The 14,940-nt window shown below is 51.0% G+C and overlaps 1 protein-coding gene across 1 annotated transcript in view; it reads right to left on the reverse strand.

Moving 5' to 3' along the window:
- Positions 1 to 4,281: 4,281 nt before the first annotated feature.
- XPNPEP3 (X-prolyl aminopeptidase 3, mitochondrial) overlaps positions 4,282 to 14,940 on the reverse strand; it is a 42,988-nt gene continuing 32,329 nt past the window's right edge. Inside the window, exons 6-9 of the mRNA XM_012735116.1 lie at positions 13,473 to 13,564; positions 9,560 to 9,737; positions 8,509 to 8,629; positions 4,282 to 7,186 (exon numbers count right to left, since the gene is read on the reverse strand). Coding sequence (XP_012590570.1) covers positions 7,020 to 7,186; positions 8,509 to 8,629; positions 9,560 to 9,737; positions 13,473 to 13,564 — 558 coding nt within the window. The 3' untranslated portion in view covers positions 4,282 to 7,019. The remainder of the gene's footprint in view (positions 7,187 to 8,508; positions 8,630 to 9,559; positions 9,738 to 13,472; positions 13,565 to 14,940) is intronic.

Below are 14,940 nucleotides of genomic sequence, written 5' to 3' on the forward strand. Positions count from 1 at the left end.
CATGTTGCTGGCTTGAAACTGGCCAAAATAGTAGTATTTACATCATGGAAATTGGCAAACACTACAAATCTTAAGCCTCCGTTGCTAAACATGTTCTCTTTGATAGGGGACAGGTCTGCAAGACTGTTTAATGCAGCCACATAGAGGATTCTGGTCTTTATCCCTGGTGACGGAATGCCAGTGAAGGATTTCAGTAGCAAGTCACATGGCTAATTTTTTTTAAATGATAGACAGGACTTCCACTACTGTGAAGGTAGAATAGACATGTTTCTCCCTATTGCTCTCTCTAAATACAACTAAAAATCCCTGGACAGGATATATTTAAGAAACAAACAGAAGTTCCCCAAATCTTTGAGAAAAAGAGAAGGTGGAAAACCATTTAGGGATCTCAAAACATGAGGAATGTCAGGCTTCTTTTTTTTTATAATTTATTTATTTATGCATACAAGAACTGGGGTACAGACCAGAGGTGTGTGTGTGGGGGGTGGTGGTGAGAGGATTCACTAGAGACAGAGTGGGGAGCAGAACAAGCAGATCCACTGAATACACTGCTGAGGGGAGCAGTGAGCGGGTCAGAAGAGGTCTGCCGTGCCATGTCCCTGGCCGGGGAATCGAGCTCAGGCTGCAGTGGCTGCAGATAGCTTCATATTGCTGTACTTTAACCTACTGTGCCACCACCCTGGTTTGTTTTTTTAGGTTTTATTTATTTATGCATACAGAACTGGGGTACAGTGTTGGGTCCCAGCCAGGATGAGTCTCCCCAACCACCCCCGGAGCTTAAGCACAAGATCATAATAGGAAGAAGACATCTTGCCACCTGTGTGAGTGGCTTAACCTTTGGGCAACTGAATAACATCCACCCCGATCTCAGTAGCACATGTGAGGGAGATTTCCTCCTGCCCCCAGGCCAACATCCTGGGATTAAGGGTATAAAAGGGAGGCTGGAAAGGATAAGAGGGGAGAGAGAACGTTTTGCTGCAACCATCTACGTGTGTTGACTCTTCAACCTTGACGTCCCCCGCGCAGACTCGTATCCCTGCCGTGCAGGCGCAGCAGTACAGGTCAGAGGTGCAGGAGTGGTGAGAGGATTCACCAGAGGCAGAGCTGGGAGCAGAACATGTAGACTGATGAAGAACACTGCTGAGGGGAACAGTGGGTGGGCCAGCAGGCGTCTGCCATGTCATGTGGGTCACCTCCCAGGCTGGGGATCGAACTTGCTGGGAAGTGGCTGTGGCAAGCTTCATAGTGCTACACCCCAACCCATTGCGCCACTAGGGAGGGGCCCCTGATTTTCTTTTTAACCAGCATTCATGCACAACCAGAAAACACCTGCAACTGATATCTAACGAGAGATGAATTACCATTAATGCATGAATGTCTTTCACTATTGAATACTGAAAAGATGGAAGTTATCTTTGTGGAAGATTCATTCTGGCAATATTAATGCCATAGCAGACTGATCCTGCTTGGCTCAGTTTTCAAACACAATGAAAAGGCAAGGGCCCTCCCTGGTGGTGCAAGTTCTAGCTTCGCAGTTCTGCGCTTTGACCCGTGTGCCACCTGGGAGGGCCCACAAACACGTTCGTTTCTATGTTGGTGCCTACCTGTGACAGGTTGCAGCAGGATCTACGTGAGCCAGAGAACAGGTGGGCCCGGCCCCCATGCTGGGGGTCAGCTGAGGAGATGGCCTTTGGGGAAAGAGAGGAGCCATGTCACTGGGCAGCGCCAGGGAGTGGAGAATGAGGGGCTCACTGAGATGTGGGGGACAGGTGACAGGCAGGAGGGAAGAGCACATGGCCCGCAGAGAGAGGCCAAGCTCTGAAGCGCATGAGGAGTGCTGTTTTCTTTGAAGATGGAGGGGAACTGTTCAGCTAAGTCTGAGACGGTGCAGGTAATGGTATCTTGGAAAAGAGTGGACGTGATTTGCAAGGACAGGCTGTGGGATCAGCATGCTGGCGTGACGTGCATCTCAGTCTTGACCCTGGGAAACGTCTTTGGGAGCCTGGCTGCACCAGCTAGCTGTGAGAGAAGCAAGTCACACTCCCTCTATGTAGACCGTCTGGAAGGGGGTTGGATTGAATCAGGAACAACCATTTCACCTCTGAGATTCTGATTCCCGAGAGTGCCAGCTTCCGCCCACTGGCTCTGGTTCTGCCTAAAGGAGCAACATGAAATAGAATGTCCTGCCTGACAGCCTGGCCAGTACTCAGGGCCGGCAGTTGCCCTTCTCCTCCTCTGCTCTTTCAACCTCTTTTCATGACACCATCTCCTGGCCACTCTCCTCCGGGCGTATCTTCTAAAACAGAGGTACTCCCAAATATTCGGGTCCCTCATACATAGTCCGATTATTGCAGGACCCCTGAGTTACAACTCCTGTGGGCCTGTGAGCCTGGCGGAGCATTTTTGTCAACTCACTTGAATCACCCCAACTCTGTCGCCTTCAGTCTGCCTCTCACCCTCTATCCCTCTGCTCAAATGCTGATGTCATTCATTCTTTTGACCAAATTTTTATTGTAGCAAATGACACGTGACATAACATTTGTGGCTGCTTTTCAGTGTGAGCTTAAGTGCACGCAGGTTGCAGGGCGACACTGCCCCTTGCAGCTCCTGGACTTGACCAACTTCCCGGACTAAAACTGCCCCCACCAGGTCATGATTCTGCTCCCCGCAACTCCCCAGCCTCTTTCTCCCCTCCCCCCCCCAATTAACTTGCCAATCATTTAGTTTCTATTTAATTTGGGGATAACGACCCCCGCTTCTACACGTGCACCTGCTTTACCTCACCGCCACCAAACCTCCCCTTCCTCCCCCACACTCCCTCCACTTTCTGTCTCTGTGGCTCAAACTTTCCCAGGCTCCTCACAGAAGTCACACTCGTCTCACCAGCACAGTGTGCTAAAGGGTCTCCCCTGTAGTCACACGTATCCGTTCATCCCCTCCTCAAATGGGCTCATATTCCGTCGTGGGCTCCCGTCCCATTCACTCTGCTGCTCCCGGCGGACTCCTCTGGCCTCTGGGCCGTCGTGACTAGTGCTGCTGTGACCACTGTGGCGCCTTAGCTGTGCCTCTGCTGTAGTTCTTCTGAGAGTGCACCTACAGGCCTGCTAATTCTCTTTACTTTTCTGAGGAAGCACCACACTGTTAGGCATTTTTTGTCAAGAGCGAGCAGGCCCTTGCCAGTTTCCGCAGGGCTCTCTGCACCTGCTCCGACTGCTTCACCCACTGCCAGGGGCCAATGACCGAGCATGGGGCTTACCCTCAGGTGAGCCTTTCGTGGACATTTTAAAAATGATTGTTTTGAAAACGTTATGTAAATTAAGACTGTTCTATAAAGCTTTGTACATTTTTTCCTGGATAATTATGAATTGTTATTTCCATGTCACATGTGGGCATTTCTCGCCACCTCCAGTTTCTTCCATCATGATATTCAAAGTTAGCTGTATGAGTGCCAGCGTTCGAGAATGCTGGAAAGCACACCTTAGAGAGGTTTGAGAGGAATTCTGAGGGGTGGCGAAGGCTGTCAGTCTTATCACGGCTCACTGAGAAAGGTCACATTTACAAAACGCTGTGCAAACGCTCACGCCCACGTTCATCTGGGGTGCCACAGGCACTGTCTGAGACCTAGGGACAGTTCTCTGGAGTTAACACCCCCTTCTTTTTAATTTTTATTTTTCTAAAGATGTATTTACTTATGCATACAGAAGTGGGGTACAGCCAGAGTTATGGGGGGTGATAGGATTCACCAGAGACAGCGGGCAGCAGAACAGGCAGATCCACCGAAATACACTGCTGAGGGGAGTAGTGGGGAGCCAGGAGCAGTCTGTTGTGCCATGTGGGGCACCTCTCCGGCCAGGAACTCAGCTGCAGTGGCTGGTGAGAGCTTGATAGTGCTGAGACGAACGTCTGCGCCATCAGGAAGGCTCCTGGAGTTAACCACTTTTATTTTAGCTCTGCTGAGGCAAAAATTGGCAACTAAAATCCCAGCATCTTTTAAAGTACACACTGTGATGCTTTGGTATAGGCACACATTGTGGAAGAACGTCCTTTACCGAGTTGACACATCAACCCGAGCGTGCGTGTGTGCAACTTCCACATTAGCAGGCCTCTGCTGCTCACGCCAGTGGTGTCCGTTTCACTCCCTACTTTCCCTACTTTCCATGTCAAATATTTTCTGTGCCCGAATACATTCACCTTAAATCATTACTCAGAAAAATAAATGATTCTTAGAAAAAACAGACACATCCCATACACATATACATTGTTTTGAACTTTATTTTTAAAATGACAGTAACAAATGTTTTCCCTCCTTGGGGAAATGCATGGATTTTGAGGGGATAGGTTCTTAAAAAGTAACAGCGTTTTGTCCAAATTTGAACATAAATAATTGTACAAAAGCCCTGTAAAGATGCAGGAGCGCTGACCAAAGACGCAGCTCTCAGCTCCTGTGAAGCTCGCCGCCGGGCGGTGGTACCGGCGGGGGCCCTGCTCCCACACTGACGCTTGCCTCGTGGCGCTGCAGGGCCTCCGTGGACTCTGCTCTACCATCAGGCTGTCACGCTGCCTGCGACTCTCACCAGGGGCACCGTGGGTGTCCAGACGTGAGACTCGGCGGTGTCAGCTCAAGTTCTGGGCTACAGAGCCTACCTCAGGGTACTAAAAAACACTAATAACCACACCTAAAACCACTCCAAAGCGGCGTCCCTGTGCCCTACCATCCTGGGCCTCAGTTTCTAGCACACAGCACGCATGCCAGGGTCACACTGCCCTTGCCCCCAGCGTGGGGCGACGTCAGGAGCGCCTCACGCAAACTTAAACTCTGCTTTGTTGGTGGCAGCTGCCACGACACTGTGCCACAAGGACGGGACTTCACACGTCCGGACGCCGGCGGCACCCGGCTTCCTACTTGCCATCTTCTTACTACAGAGAGCGCTAAGGAAACGTATCGCTGCTGCACGTTTGGAAACAACAGAACTAAGGCCAGCGCTCCAGGCTGGTGGGAAGCGCCTCCCCGCTGGAGATCCACGTCCCGGGAGGAGGAGATTTTCCCTCCAGGACTCGTTTTGTTGTGTTTCACGACACAACCCCTGTTTCCTGACCATGGGGAAAACCCAGCAATTCGTGCAGTGGACACATGAAAGACGCTTCCTTTGTGAGCCAGCATCATTCACGGCTCCATTACAGCTCTTGGACGTGGAGAATGCCTGGGGAGCGACGGAAGCCTCTTTTAAAGCGAGGGTTGCCACGAGGGAGCCTGGCCACCTGTGAACTGAGACTCAGACACTGAGGAAGCGGGCCTGTCTGTGGCTGCGAAAGCAAGCGATTCCTGCACCGCTCAGCAAACCCTCTCCACGCGGGACAGCCCTCTCTGGCGGTTCTGGCAGTTGGATTCCGGGGCTTAGCTGCTGCTGTGACAAACCTGGAGCTCAAAGGACAGTCAACATCGATCCCCGCTTGGGACTGCGGCTGCCAGAATCCACAGCAGCCGCCCGGAGCCTGCGTGCAAGTGCGCGCTTGATGAGTCCGACCAGGAGCAAACGGCCACCGAGACTTGCAGCTGGAAAGGTGGAGAAATGACTCACAAGAAGAAGCGCAAACTCCGTACTCAGGACTGTAAAGGGGAAAGGAAACCCACTCCGAGGAAAGGGGTTTTGGGACCACTGCGGCCCGGCGAGTGAGAGGTCAGCCCCCTTCTTTGGAAAGTAGCGCAGGGCTGAGGCGAGCCAGCGAGGCAGGATAGGCAGCGTGATGACCAGGGCCCAGCGGGTCACAAGGCCAGCGCTGTGGCAGGCGCCCCCAGGACGCGGCGGGGTCCTTCCTTACGACACTGTCTTTGCTCCGGGTGGAGTTGGGCCTGTCTGCTTTGTGCTCTGTAGCTGGTTTTTCCTGAGAAGGCGGGCACAGCTCTGCAGTGTAGGGAGCGTCCCCCAGCCCTGACTTGGGACACACACATGCCTAAGCATGACGCAGGCTCCGGCCACCGCAGGCTCTGAGCAGCACGGCCGCTCTGGCATAAAGGCCGAGGCCCCCTTGCCCTCTGCCAGCTGCAGCCCAGCGTCACCCGCACGCCCCTTGCTGCAGAGGCACTCGCAGCCCCCAGAAACGCGGCTCTCCACTCCGGCCTTTCCCGCGCTCGTCAGAGAAAGGAAAGGATCGCAGGCCAGGTCTGCGCACCTGGCAGGCGCCACAGTTTGCTTGATCAGCACTAGCGGGAAGGAGAAGGCCCACAGGTGCCTCTCTGACTCGGGCCATCCTCTAACTCCGACTGGTGAGAGCGGCCAGGGCAGCAGCTGCAGCGTATCCATGAGGGTCGGGCCTGAAGGAGCTTCCAGGTGAGCACGGACGTCTCACATTTTAGCTGAGGACCGGTGGACGGAAGTCTGGGCCTACAGCGAACACACACTTTCTTCCTCCTCCATTTCCTTCCTTGTCAAAACTCGAATACCCCCAGGCTCCCGGCAACCAAAAAGCAAAACAGCTCACAACTGTCTTGTTCCACAGCTGGTGCTGCTGGAGCTCAACAGGGCTGAGGGAGGATGCAGGACACCAGCACGGGGAGCCACTCTGGCTGCTGCGGACTTGTGGAGTATCGGGGCCCAGTCACCAACAGGGGGCTTTCGGGGGAGGCTCAAAATGTAAGCACCACGCAGACCAGGCGGTAGGTGGATCTCAGCAAAAGCACAGAAAGGGAAGGGCCAGAGAGAGGCAGGAAATCTTCTGTGCGTTTAAATGTTACATGGAATGCATAGACGTCTGTAACCAAGGACGCTCTTTTTACTTTTAAAAGTTAAACTTGCCTGGATCATTTAGTCTATAGAGTTAATGTTGCTAAAGTTGCTGTAACCCGAAGTTCAAAAATTCAATTCTCCAAATTCCTAGCTACTTAAAAAAAAGGACCACACACAACCACACAGAGAGCTGCACGCCCCCAACGCAGCCGCGAATAAATGCACACACCCACACTCGTGCGCAGGCGACAGCGGGCACCCCTCCAGAACCTGGGGTGTGCGCTGCAGTGGGGGTCAAGAGGCCCGGCTGCATATCTGCTCGATGTCATTCATCTCTTTGGGACAGTCTGCGGAAAGGACGAGCGGTGAGTCCTGTGTCACCACTACGTCATCCTCAATTCGTACGCCCAGGCCACGAAACTTCTTTGGGGCTTCTCTGTCATCCTCTGGGATATAAATGCCTGAGAAGCAGAAAGAAGAATGCAGTGTTCACGCATGGCAGCGGCCGACGTGTGTGGCAGAAGTTAACCTTTCCGTTACACTTCACCCGTAAATGCGGAACCTTGAAGAGCTCGAGACTGGACCGCACGGGTGCGTGGGCCACAGCATCACCAACACGGCTCTCCTCACTGGAGTTGTTACAACGGTAACGCGATGGTGAACACGCCCCACACAACGCTCAAAGTGGCAGCCAGGGTTCTGGCATGTTCCGGTGGCTCGAGCCGCTCGGCTGCGAAAGTGCCGTAACGTGACGTGTGTCGGTACGGGCTGGCCAGCAGTAAGAGCATAAACATTCTGTCTCTCCCTACGAGCCCCCTGCCCTGGAAAGGAGGAACTTCAAGAGAATAAAGACATAAGGCTAAAATATAGCATGCTGGCCTGAACCAGAAGTGGGAGAAATATGCAAAAAGTCCTCGCAAATAAGTCAAAAATGTAACTGATGGACACCTCGAAAGACAGAAGCTGGGCTTGAACCTTTGGAAAAGTCTAAGAGCCCAAGGAACCCGTGCTAATCACGGAGTCCGACGATTCCTCCACTCCACTCACAGATTCTGCCGTGATCAAAAGAAAACGATCAGCCAAGGGCAGTGAAAACGTAGTGAAGCCGCGGGCAGCGCTGGACGGCGCTGACTGGGAGGGAGGCAGAGCAGGGTGGCGCTCACGGTGGGGCAGAAGCCGCGCCGGTGACACACAAGTACAGAGGCGAACAGAAACCCAGGCTTCGGGTCTGTTTTCTGAGCCAAACAGCACCACTGTTCAAAAATCAACTCTTGTAGCATCATCTTCACACCCTGCTGTGGCCGCCCCTCGCTTAGCTGCTGAATGCTGCGAACACCAGCCACTGGAAGCGGCAATGCGAGCCTCCCCTGCGGAGGCAGGAGGGCAGAAAGCTCTGCACGCCTAGGGGGCAGGATGCCACTGCAGGGCGGGGCGGGGCCCCCAGTTCTCAGGGAGGTCTAGCTCAAACTGGCCCTGGTAAAGGTGGGGTTAAAGTGAGATTTATTTCTTAATATCTACTTACAGAAAGTAGTCCCCATCTGTTGTTTATTGGAGAAGTCAAATTAAAACAAATTGTGTGAAGTTAAATAAGAAAGCTCAAGAAAAATTCTAAAATAAAAGTTCCTTTCTGCACTCAGGAGATTTACTTTCCTGTCTCCGACTTTAGTCAAGCTGGGTCGGGTGAGGCCAAGGTCCCCCTTTCCTCCGACACCCTCGACACCCTCGAGACAAGACGACAAGACGCTGCCCCTGGAGCTGAGGGCAGAGCCGCAACACTCCCTACCTGGCTCCACCGTGATGACCATGCCCGGCTGCAGAGGGAGGGAGCGGGGCATGTCCGGGGTGTCGTGGACATCCATCCCAAGGTAATGGCCAACATGGTGAGGGCAGTACTTTCGAGCGGCCTGGAGAAGAAAATGGCCAGTGTTAGCAGAGGACGAACCCTTGAGAGGACAGTCGGGTGTGTGTGAGGTGGGGCCAGGGCCGTCGGGCCCTGCGGGCCTGTGGCTGGGCTGCTGCTGCAGGGCCTCAGCCAGCCGCCCTCCTGCCTCCTGCGCCCTCCTGCCTCCTGCGCCCTCCTGCCTCCTGCATGCTGCATCCTCAGGCCACTGCCCCCTGCCCCCGACATACCCACATAGCTGAGCGGAAACCCCTAAGACTCTGGCGAATGAAAAATCTCTGTTCCAGGGACAGAGAGGACGAGTATGTCGGGGTAGTTTTGTTTCCAGCGTCCACATCCTCAGGAAGCAACTCTGGGGCCCCTCAGATCAGAGCAATTACGGGCACTTACTGGCTCGGGTATTTCTGGATATTAAACATGTGTTACCCCAGGAGGAATTTAGAGCTTTGTTCCTAGAGACAAAAGAAACCCTGGCAGTGCGAACTTAGAGATGCCCTCATGCCTGTCTGGCCTGACCACCTGGCACCCTGATTTAAAGCGGAGACCAGCCCGATAACTGAAGGCCATCTCGCGAAGAAGGGCCCTCGTGAGTAGCTTGAAAGTCTCTCAGTGTCACTGAAACAACTAACTCCCCCTCGCCCACCTCTACCTTTTCAAAATCGCCACAAAAGGATCCGGAGTTAACCTCTCCTTCCAGTCCTCTCCCACCTGGTCTGCACCAGGCTTCCTTGGGTTCTGCTGGCTGCGCACCATGATCCAGAATGTGCTGCCATCTTCTGGGGGCGGGAAGTACTGACTCCCTTTGTTTTAACTCAAGTCACTCTAAGTCCCTCCTACAGAGGAAAGTCACAAAGACCCCTGCTACACGGAATGGGCCTTACAGGGCCTGGCCTAGCACAGCAACTGTCCTGAACTGGGATCAACGGGGCAGTACCTTGAAGGCATTTTCTTTACTGTTCTTCAGGATCCCCAGCTCCTTGAGCTTCTGCCCCATCAGGGTCAGCATCATGGTGTAGATGTTCTCCAGGCTTGTCCCAGGGGAGCAGAGGGTCAGACAATCTCTCTGGATTTCTAGAACAGCTTCATAGAGTTCTGCCTGAGGTGCTGTGAACCTGGGTGGGGGAGACCGAAGACCTTGACCCTGGGATAGGGTCACGGCAGTGTGCAGCAGTTTACTTCTGAGCTGAGTGGTGGAGGCTCGTCGGCGATGCTGACGGGCACCGCCAGCATTTAGTCAGAGCCAGTGCCCACCACCGCGCGGCCTGCTCACACGCTGGCTGCCCTGCAGAGCACAGTGCTCCTTCGCGCTGGGGCGGCCAGTCTCTTCTTCCAGGCTGTCAGGTAAACATGAGATGCACCCAGTGAAGAATGCAGCCAAGGGGCAGGCCAGGCTCAACCTGAGCCTTTTCATCTTTTTTAATGATTAAAAAAAAAAAAATTAGGCAAGCCTAAGGCCCACTTCTCACAGGCAAAGCATATGTCGTGCTCACGTGAGTATTTTGGTTACCAGTAACTCACTAGTTTCTAGGTACCTTTAGGATAATAATACCTTTAGAGCCCTTTAAGTGGGTTAAAGCAGCTGCTTCAGTGGAATTCGATCCTCCCTAAGGAGTGACCCACAGGGCATGGCAGACCTCTCCTGACCCACCCTCAGCAGTGTGTGTCAGTGGGTTCTGCCCCCCACTGTCTCTGATGAAGCCTCTCACCGCCCCTGCACCTCTGGCCTGCACTCCAGTTCTGTATGCATAAATAAATAAATACTTAAAAAAAAAATAGCAATACCTCTAGCTACCATGGAGAAAAAATGAGAAAAAATTAAGCAGGGTAGTAGAGGATTTCTAGTTTCATATGTCGTCAATGGGAGTGTAAATTAGTACAGCCAATTAAATCAAAGGCTTTAAAGATTGTTGTATCATTTTTTTTTTTTTAAAAAGATGTATTGGCCCTCCCTGGTGGCGCAGCGGGTTAAAGCACAGCACTGAGAAGCTAAAGCCACTTCCGCATGAGTTCGATTCCCGCCTGCCCCGGAGGTGACCACGTAGCGCGGCAGATCTCTCCTGGCCCGCCTGCTGCTCCCCTCAGCAGTGTACTTCGTTGATCTGCCTGTTCTGCTCCCCACTCTGTCTCTGGTGAAATCTCTCACTGCCCCTGAGCCTCTGGCCTGTACCCCAGTTCTGTATGCACAAATAAATAAATCTTTAAAAAAAAAAAAAGATGTATTTATTTATATATACCAGAACTGGGGTAGGTCAGATATATGGGGCAGGGGGTATGAGAGGATTCACCAGAGACAGAGTGGGGAGCAGAACAAGTAGATCTACAGAAATACACTGTTGAGGGGAGCAGGTCAGGAGAGGTCTGCTGCACCATGTGGGTCAGCTCCCTGGCCGGGGTTGAACTCGTGCTGCAGTGGCTGTGGATAGTGCTGTGTTTTAACCCATTACACCACCACGGAGAGCCCTCAACTTGTAATACTGACTTAAGCGTTCATTCTGAGAAATTATCTGATATTCAGAAAAAGCTGAATGTATAAAAATGCTCACTATGATTTTTCTGTAATTATGACGTAATAGGTCTCATCTAAATACCCCCCGTGGAGAAGCAGTGAAGTGAAACAGTGGGTCATGGACGCACATACCCCTCCCCCAGTACCAGCACTGTTCTGTGTCCTCTGTCAGTGTACTTACCCTCCATCAGTTACACGATTTCTCAGTATCTTTAAGAGTATTTTTTAATGTCAATTTAACATACACTGAAGTGCACAAATGTGAGCTATACCGAGCTATAAGTTTCACCGATGGACATTCCGATTCTGACGAAGCTGGGACACTGGACTCTTAGACTCTGCTGAGCCCTTTGTGCAGGGAAAGTCGCCCTCCGCCCCACCTGTTTTGATGAGAAACCTGACGGTACCTCTCCCAAGCTAGCTGCCTAGGTTGTTGGTTCTAGACTTAGAACTAGATTCTGTTCTCGGCAAGCCCAGGAAAGGTTGGGTATAATGCGTGACTCATGAAAAGGTGCCCTACGATCCCCAAAGAACCATGACTTTTCCTACTTATATAGACAAAAACCTGGACTATGTTTGGGAATGGACGTCGAAGCACGGATAATGGTGGCAGGAATGTGAGGCTGGATCAGGCCAAACTTACTGAGCAGGGCTCACTCGCAGATTCTGGCCTCAGTGCTCCAGCTGGAGGGACCCCAGAGCTCTGCCAGCTGTTTTAGGCCGGGCGGCCAAAATATGGACAAAAGACTAGCTGACAGTAAATGAATTCAAATGCCAGAGCTGCCTCATTTCATACTGAAGAAGGAATTCTGCCTCAAGACTAACAATTTAGTTTATCAGAATGAATCAAATAAAGCAAAAAATAAACCCTGAGATTCTAAGACCACAGGGAGAGGAGTCGGGTCAGTTGGGTGAAGGTGGTTAAGTGCATGGCGAGGACAGAACTGGACTTTCAGTGGTGAACTTGATGTAATAAGTACACATGTTGATGTATAATGATGTACACCTGCAACTTACATATAGCTCTATAACAGTGCCATGTTACACAGTAAGAAATTCTTTCAAAAACCCCAAAACTACAACATTGAATTTTACTTGCGTTTCCAACCTGCTGGCATGTCCTGCACAATTCAGACACGTGTGAACCCCCAACTGTATCACCTAGTTCCTCAAAACCAATACCTCACTGTACCCACATGTCTGTATACATACTATGCCCTACTGGTCTGTCTCTGGAGAATTCGCCTGACTGAGTCCGAATCACTCACACTATTCCTCATGTCTGTTTCTAACCAACCACTCTCTCCCCAGAGGCAGTGGCCGTCCTGGTTATTCTCACCGTAGCTTTGTCTAGAACGCCACAGCTAAACGCAATCATACAGCGGGTGCTCGTCTATGTCCAGCCTCCTTCCCTGGGCACAACGTTTATTAATTCCCCTGTTATTTGGTATGCGACCTACCAGGCTGAGCTTGTAAATTTCCTGACCTGAAATTAGCTCTGAGAAGCCCTCATTTTTAGTGAGAAACTGTATTTCAAGATCATCACATGGGCACCAGAGATGCTCACTGCTACTAACCTGACCATGGTTTCTAGTTGCCACTACAGGAGACATATGAGGAAAAGGGGAAAAAAACTAAGAGAAGAAAACACCCAACTTCGGGTCGCTCTGGGAGGGAAGCAGCTGAAACTGCTGCTCAGAATGTCGATTTCTCGCTGCTGGCATCCCCTGAGGCCCAGAGTCTCCACACCACACAGACTTCAGGATATTTTGTATGCAGATTTGGGGCCTCCCTCTGTAGCGCCTTCTCTTCTAGGGCTCCCCCCAGCTTCCTGGCTATTCTGCTACCACCCAACTCTGCCCTCTGACAACATGAGCAGATAAGGCTGCTCCTTCCTGCTGCCCGAGCTGAGTGGGCTGGAGGCAAAAGGCCCGCATCTCACCTTATCCTTTTTCTTCTAAGACAGACCACCTAGCTGCTGGCTGGTTCTGGAGGCTCACTTTTGCCTTCACACATTGACTTTTAATATTTCGTCCAGGTTTTATAATTTTTACTGATGGTGCTTCAATCGGATCAAGCTATTCTACCATAACCTAACATTTTTATCATCAGAAAAATAAAAACATATATTTTCAAATATGTGGGTGTGCTGAGTAGCTGCTGTAGGTGCCTGATCCTGACAGGATGAACAAACAGTCGTAGTAATAGCCAGAAGCTCGGCAAAGGCGAGTAACTGAGCCAGAGGGAGCCTGTATGCACCTTTAGTCACCTACTCCTCCCGGTATCTCCATATTCCAGTCCATATTCCCTGAGCAATAGATGTGACTTGGAGAAGGCTTACCTGCCGTTGACGGGCCAGGTACGGGTGATGTCACTCACATAGCAAGAGAGCTCACAGCCCCCGTCAAGCAGCACCATTTCTCCATCCTGGAATAAAGGTCAGAGGAGGAAATCCGATTATAAGTTGCTAAGTTGCTTCTTCTTTTTTTTTTTTTTTTAAAGATTTATTTATTGCTGCATACAGAACTGGGGTACAGGCCAGAGTGGGGAGAGGAACAGACAGACTGACGAAGTACACTGCTGAGGGGAGCAGCTGGGAGACGAGAGAGGGCTGCTGCGCCCTAGCCGGGGATCGAGCTAGTGCTGCAGTGTCTGCCGCCTGCCTCGCAGTTCTGTGCTTTAACCCGAGCGCCACCAGGGACGGAGGGCCTCTGATTGCAAGCTGCTTCAAATATAAACTGGCACCTTTCATTAAGAAAAGGAAGAAGTTCTAGTTTAAAAGAGAGTCGTCTCCTCCGGCTCCATCTCAGAAGAAACAGCTTGTCAATGTGGTGATCCCCTCACTTTGGCTCGAGAAAAGTGGCGCTGCGCAGAGGCTCTGTGTCCTAGCTCCGGTGGGGTGAACGGTTGCACATGGGTGCCCCCACTTTCATTATTAATTAAAGAGTCCTTTATTAGTTGGTGTTCAGGGACTTACTCAAACAATTTTCTTTAGCCATTTAACTTTAGAGTCTCACTTCTGCTCTCCGTTCAGACACACGTGGGGAAAGAAAACAACTTTGGGAAGAAAAAATCTTGGGCTGTATCTTCATTTTATTAGTTGTCATATTTACACTGAACTATTTGTGCCCTTGAAGTCAGGACCTTATTCATGTCTAATATAAGCACAGAACTTGGCACACAGCATAACAATGCTCAAATGAATACATGCACAGTAACTACAAGAATGGGTGTGGTTTGGGTTTCTGGCAAAATGACAGACTACGTTTCCTGATAGTAAATAACTAGATCCTGTATAAAAATATGCTTAACCAAACACTGATACTGCATAATGGAAGAGACATCTTAAAGATGGAGCCTCTCCTGAGTAAAGACAAACCCGAACGGAAACTAGAGCTGGGGGTGCTGATGTTACATTCTGCAGGGAAGGACGCAGCGCCCTGAGGTCCTGTAGCAAAGTGGGGAAAATGAACCAGAGTACTACTTTAATCCAAAATGTTCAGAAGGGAGACAATGGCCCTACATCATTAGGACTCAACTGGCAAAAATGTGCAAATAACACTTGGAAGAAATTTCCCTCAAATCTGGGCCTGTGTGAGTTCCAAGAAGTTAACATCCAGCAAATATGAACTACCAACCCGAGGTGATCATGCAGACAAAGCAGTAGGTCTCTGTGAGAATCAGCAGGAGTAACAAACACCAAATTTAGACCTTACAAGATTCAGAAAATGCATCTATCAGGTATAAAATAGCTATTATGGAGCATTTAAAGAGCTGCTGAAATAAAAAAGTAGACTTGCAAAGATGAA

This window comes from Condylura cristata, unplaced genomic scaffold (assembly GCF_000260355.1).
Source record: "Condylura cristata isolate star-nosed mole 26May11 unplaced genomic scaffold, ConCri1.0 scaffold00004, whole genome shotgun sequence".
NCBI classification, from domain to species: Eukaryota; Metazoa; Chordata; class Mammalia; order Eulipotyphla; family Talpidae; genus Condylura; species Condylura cristata.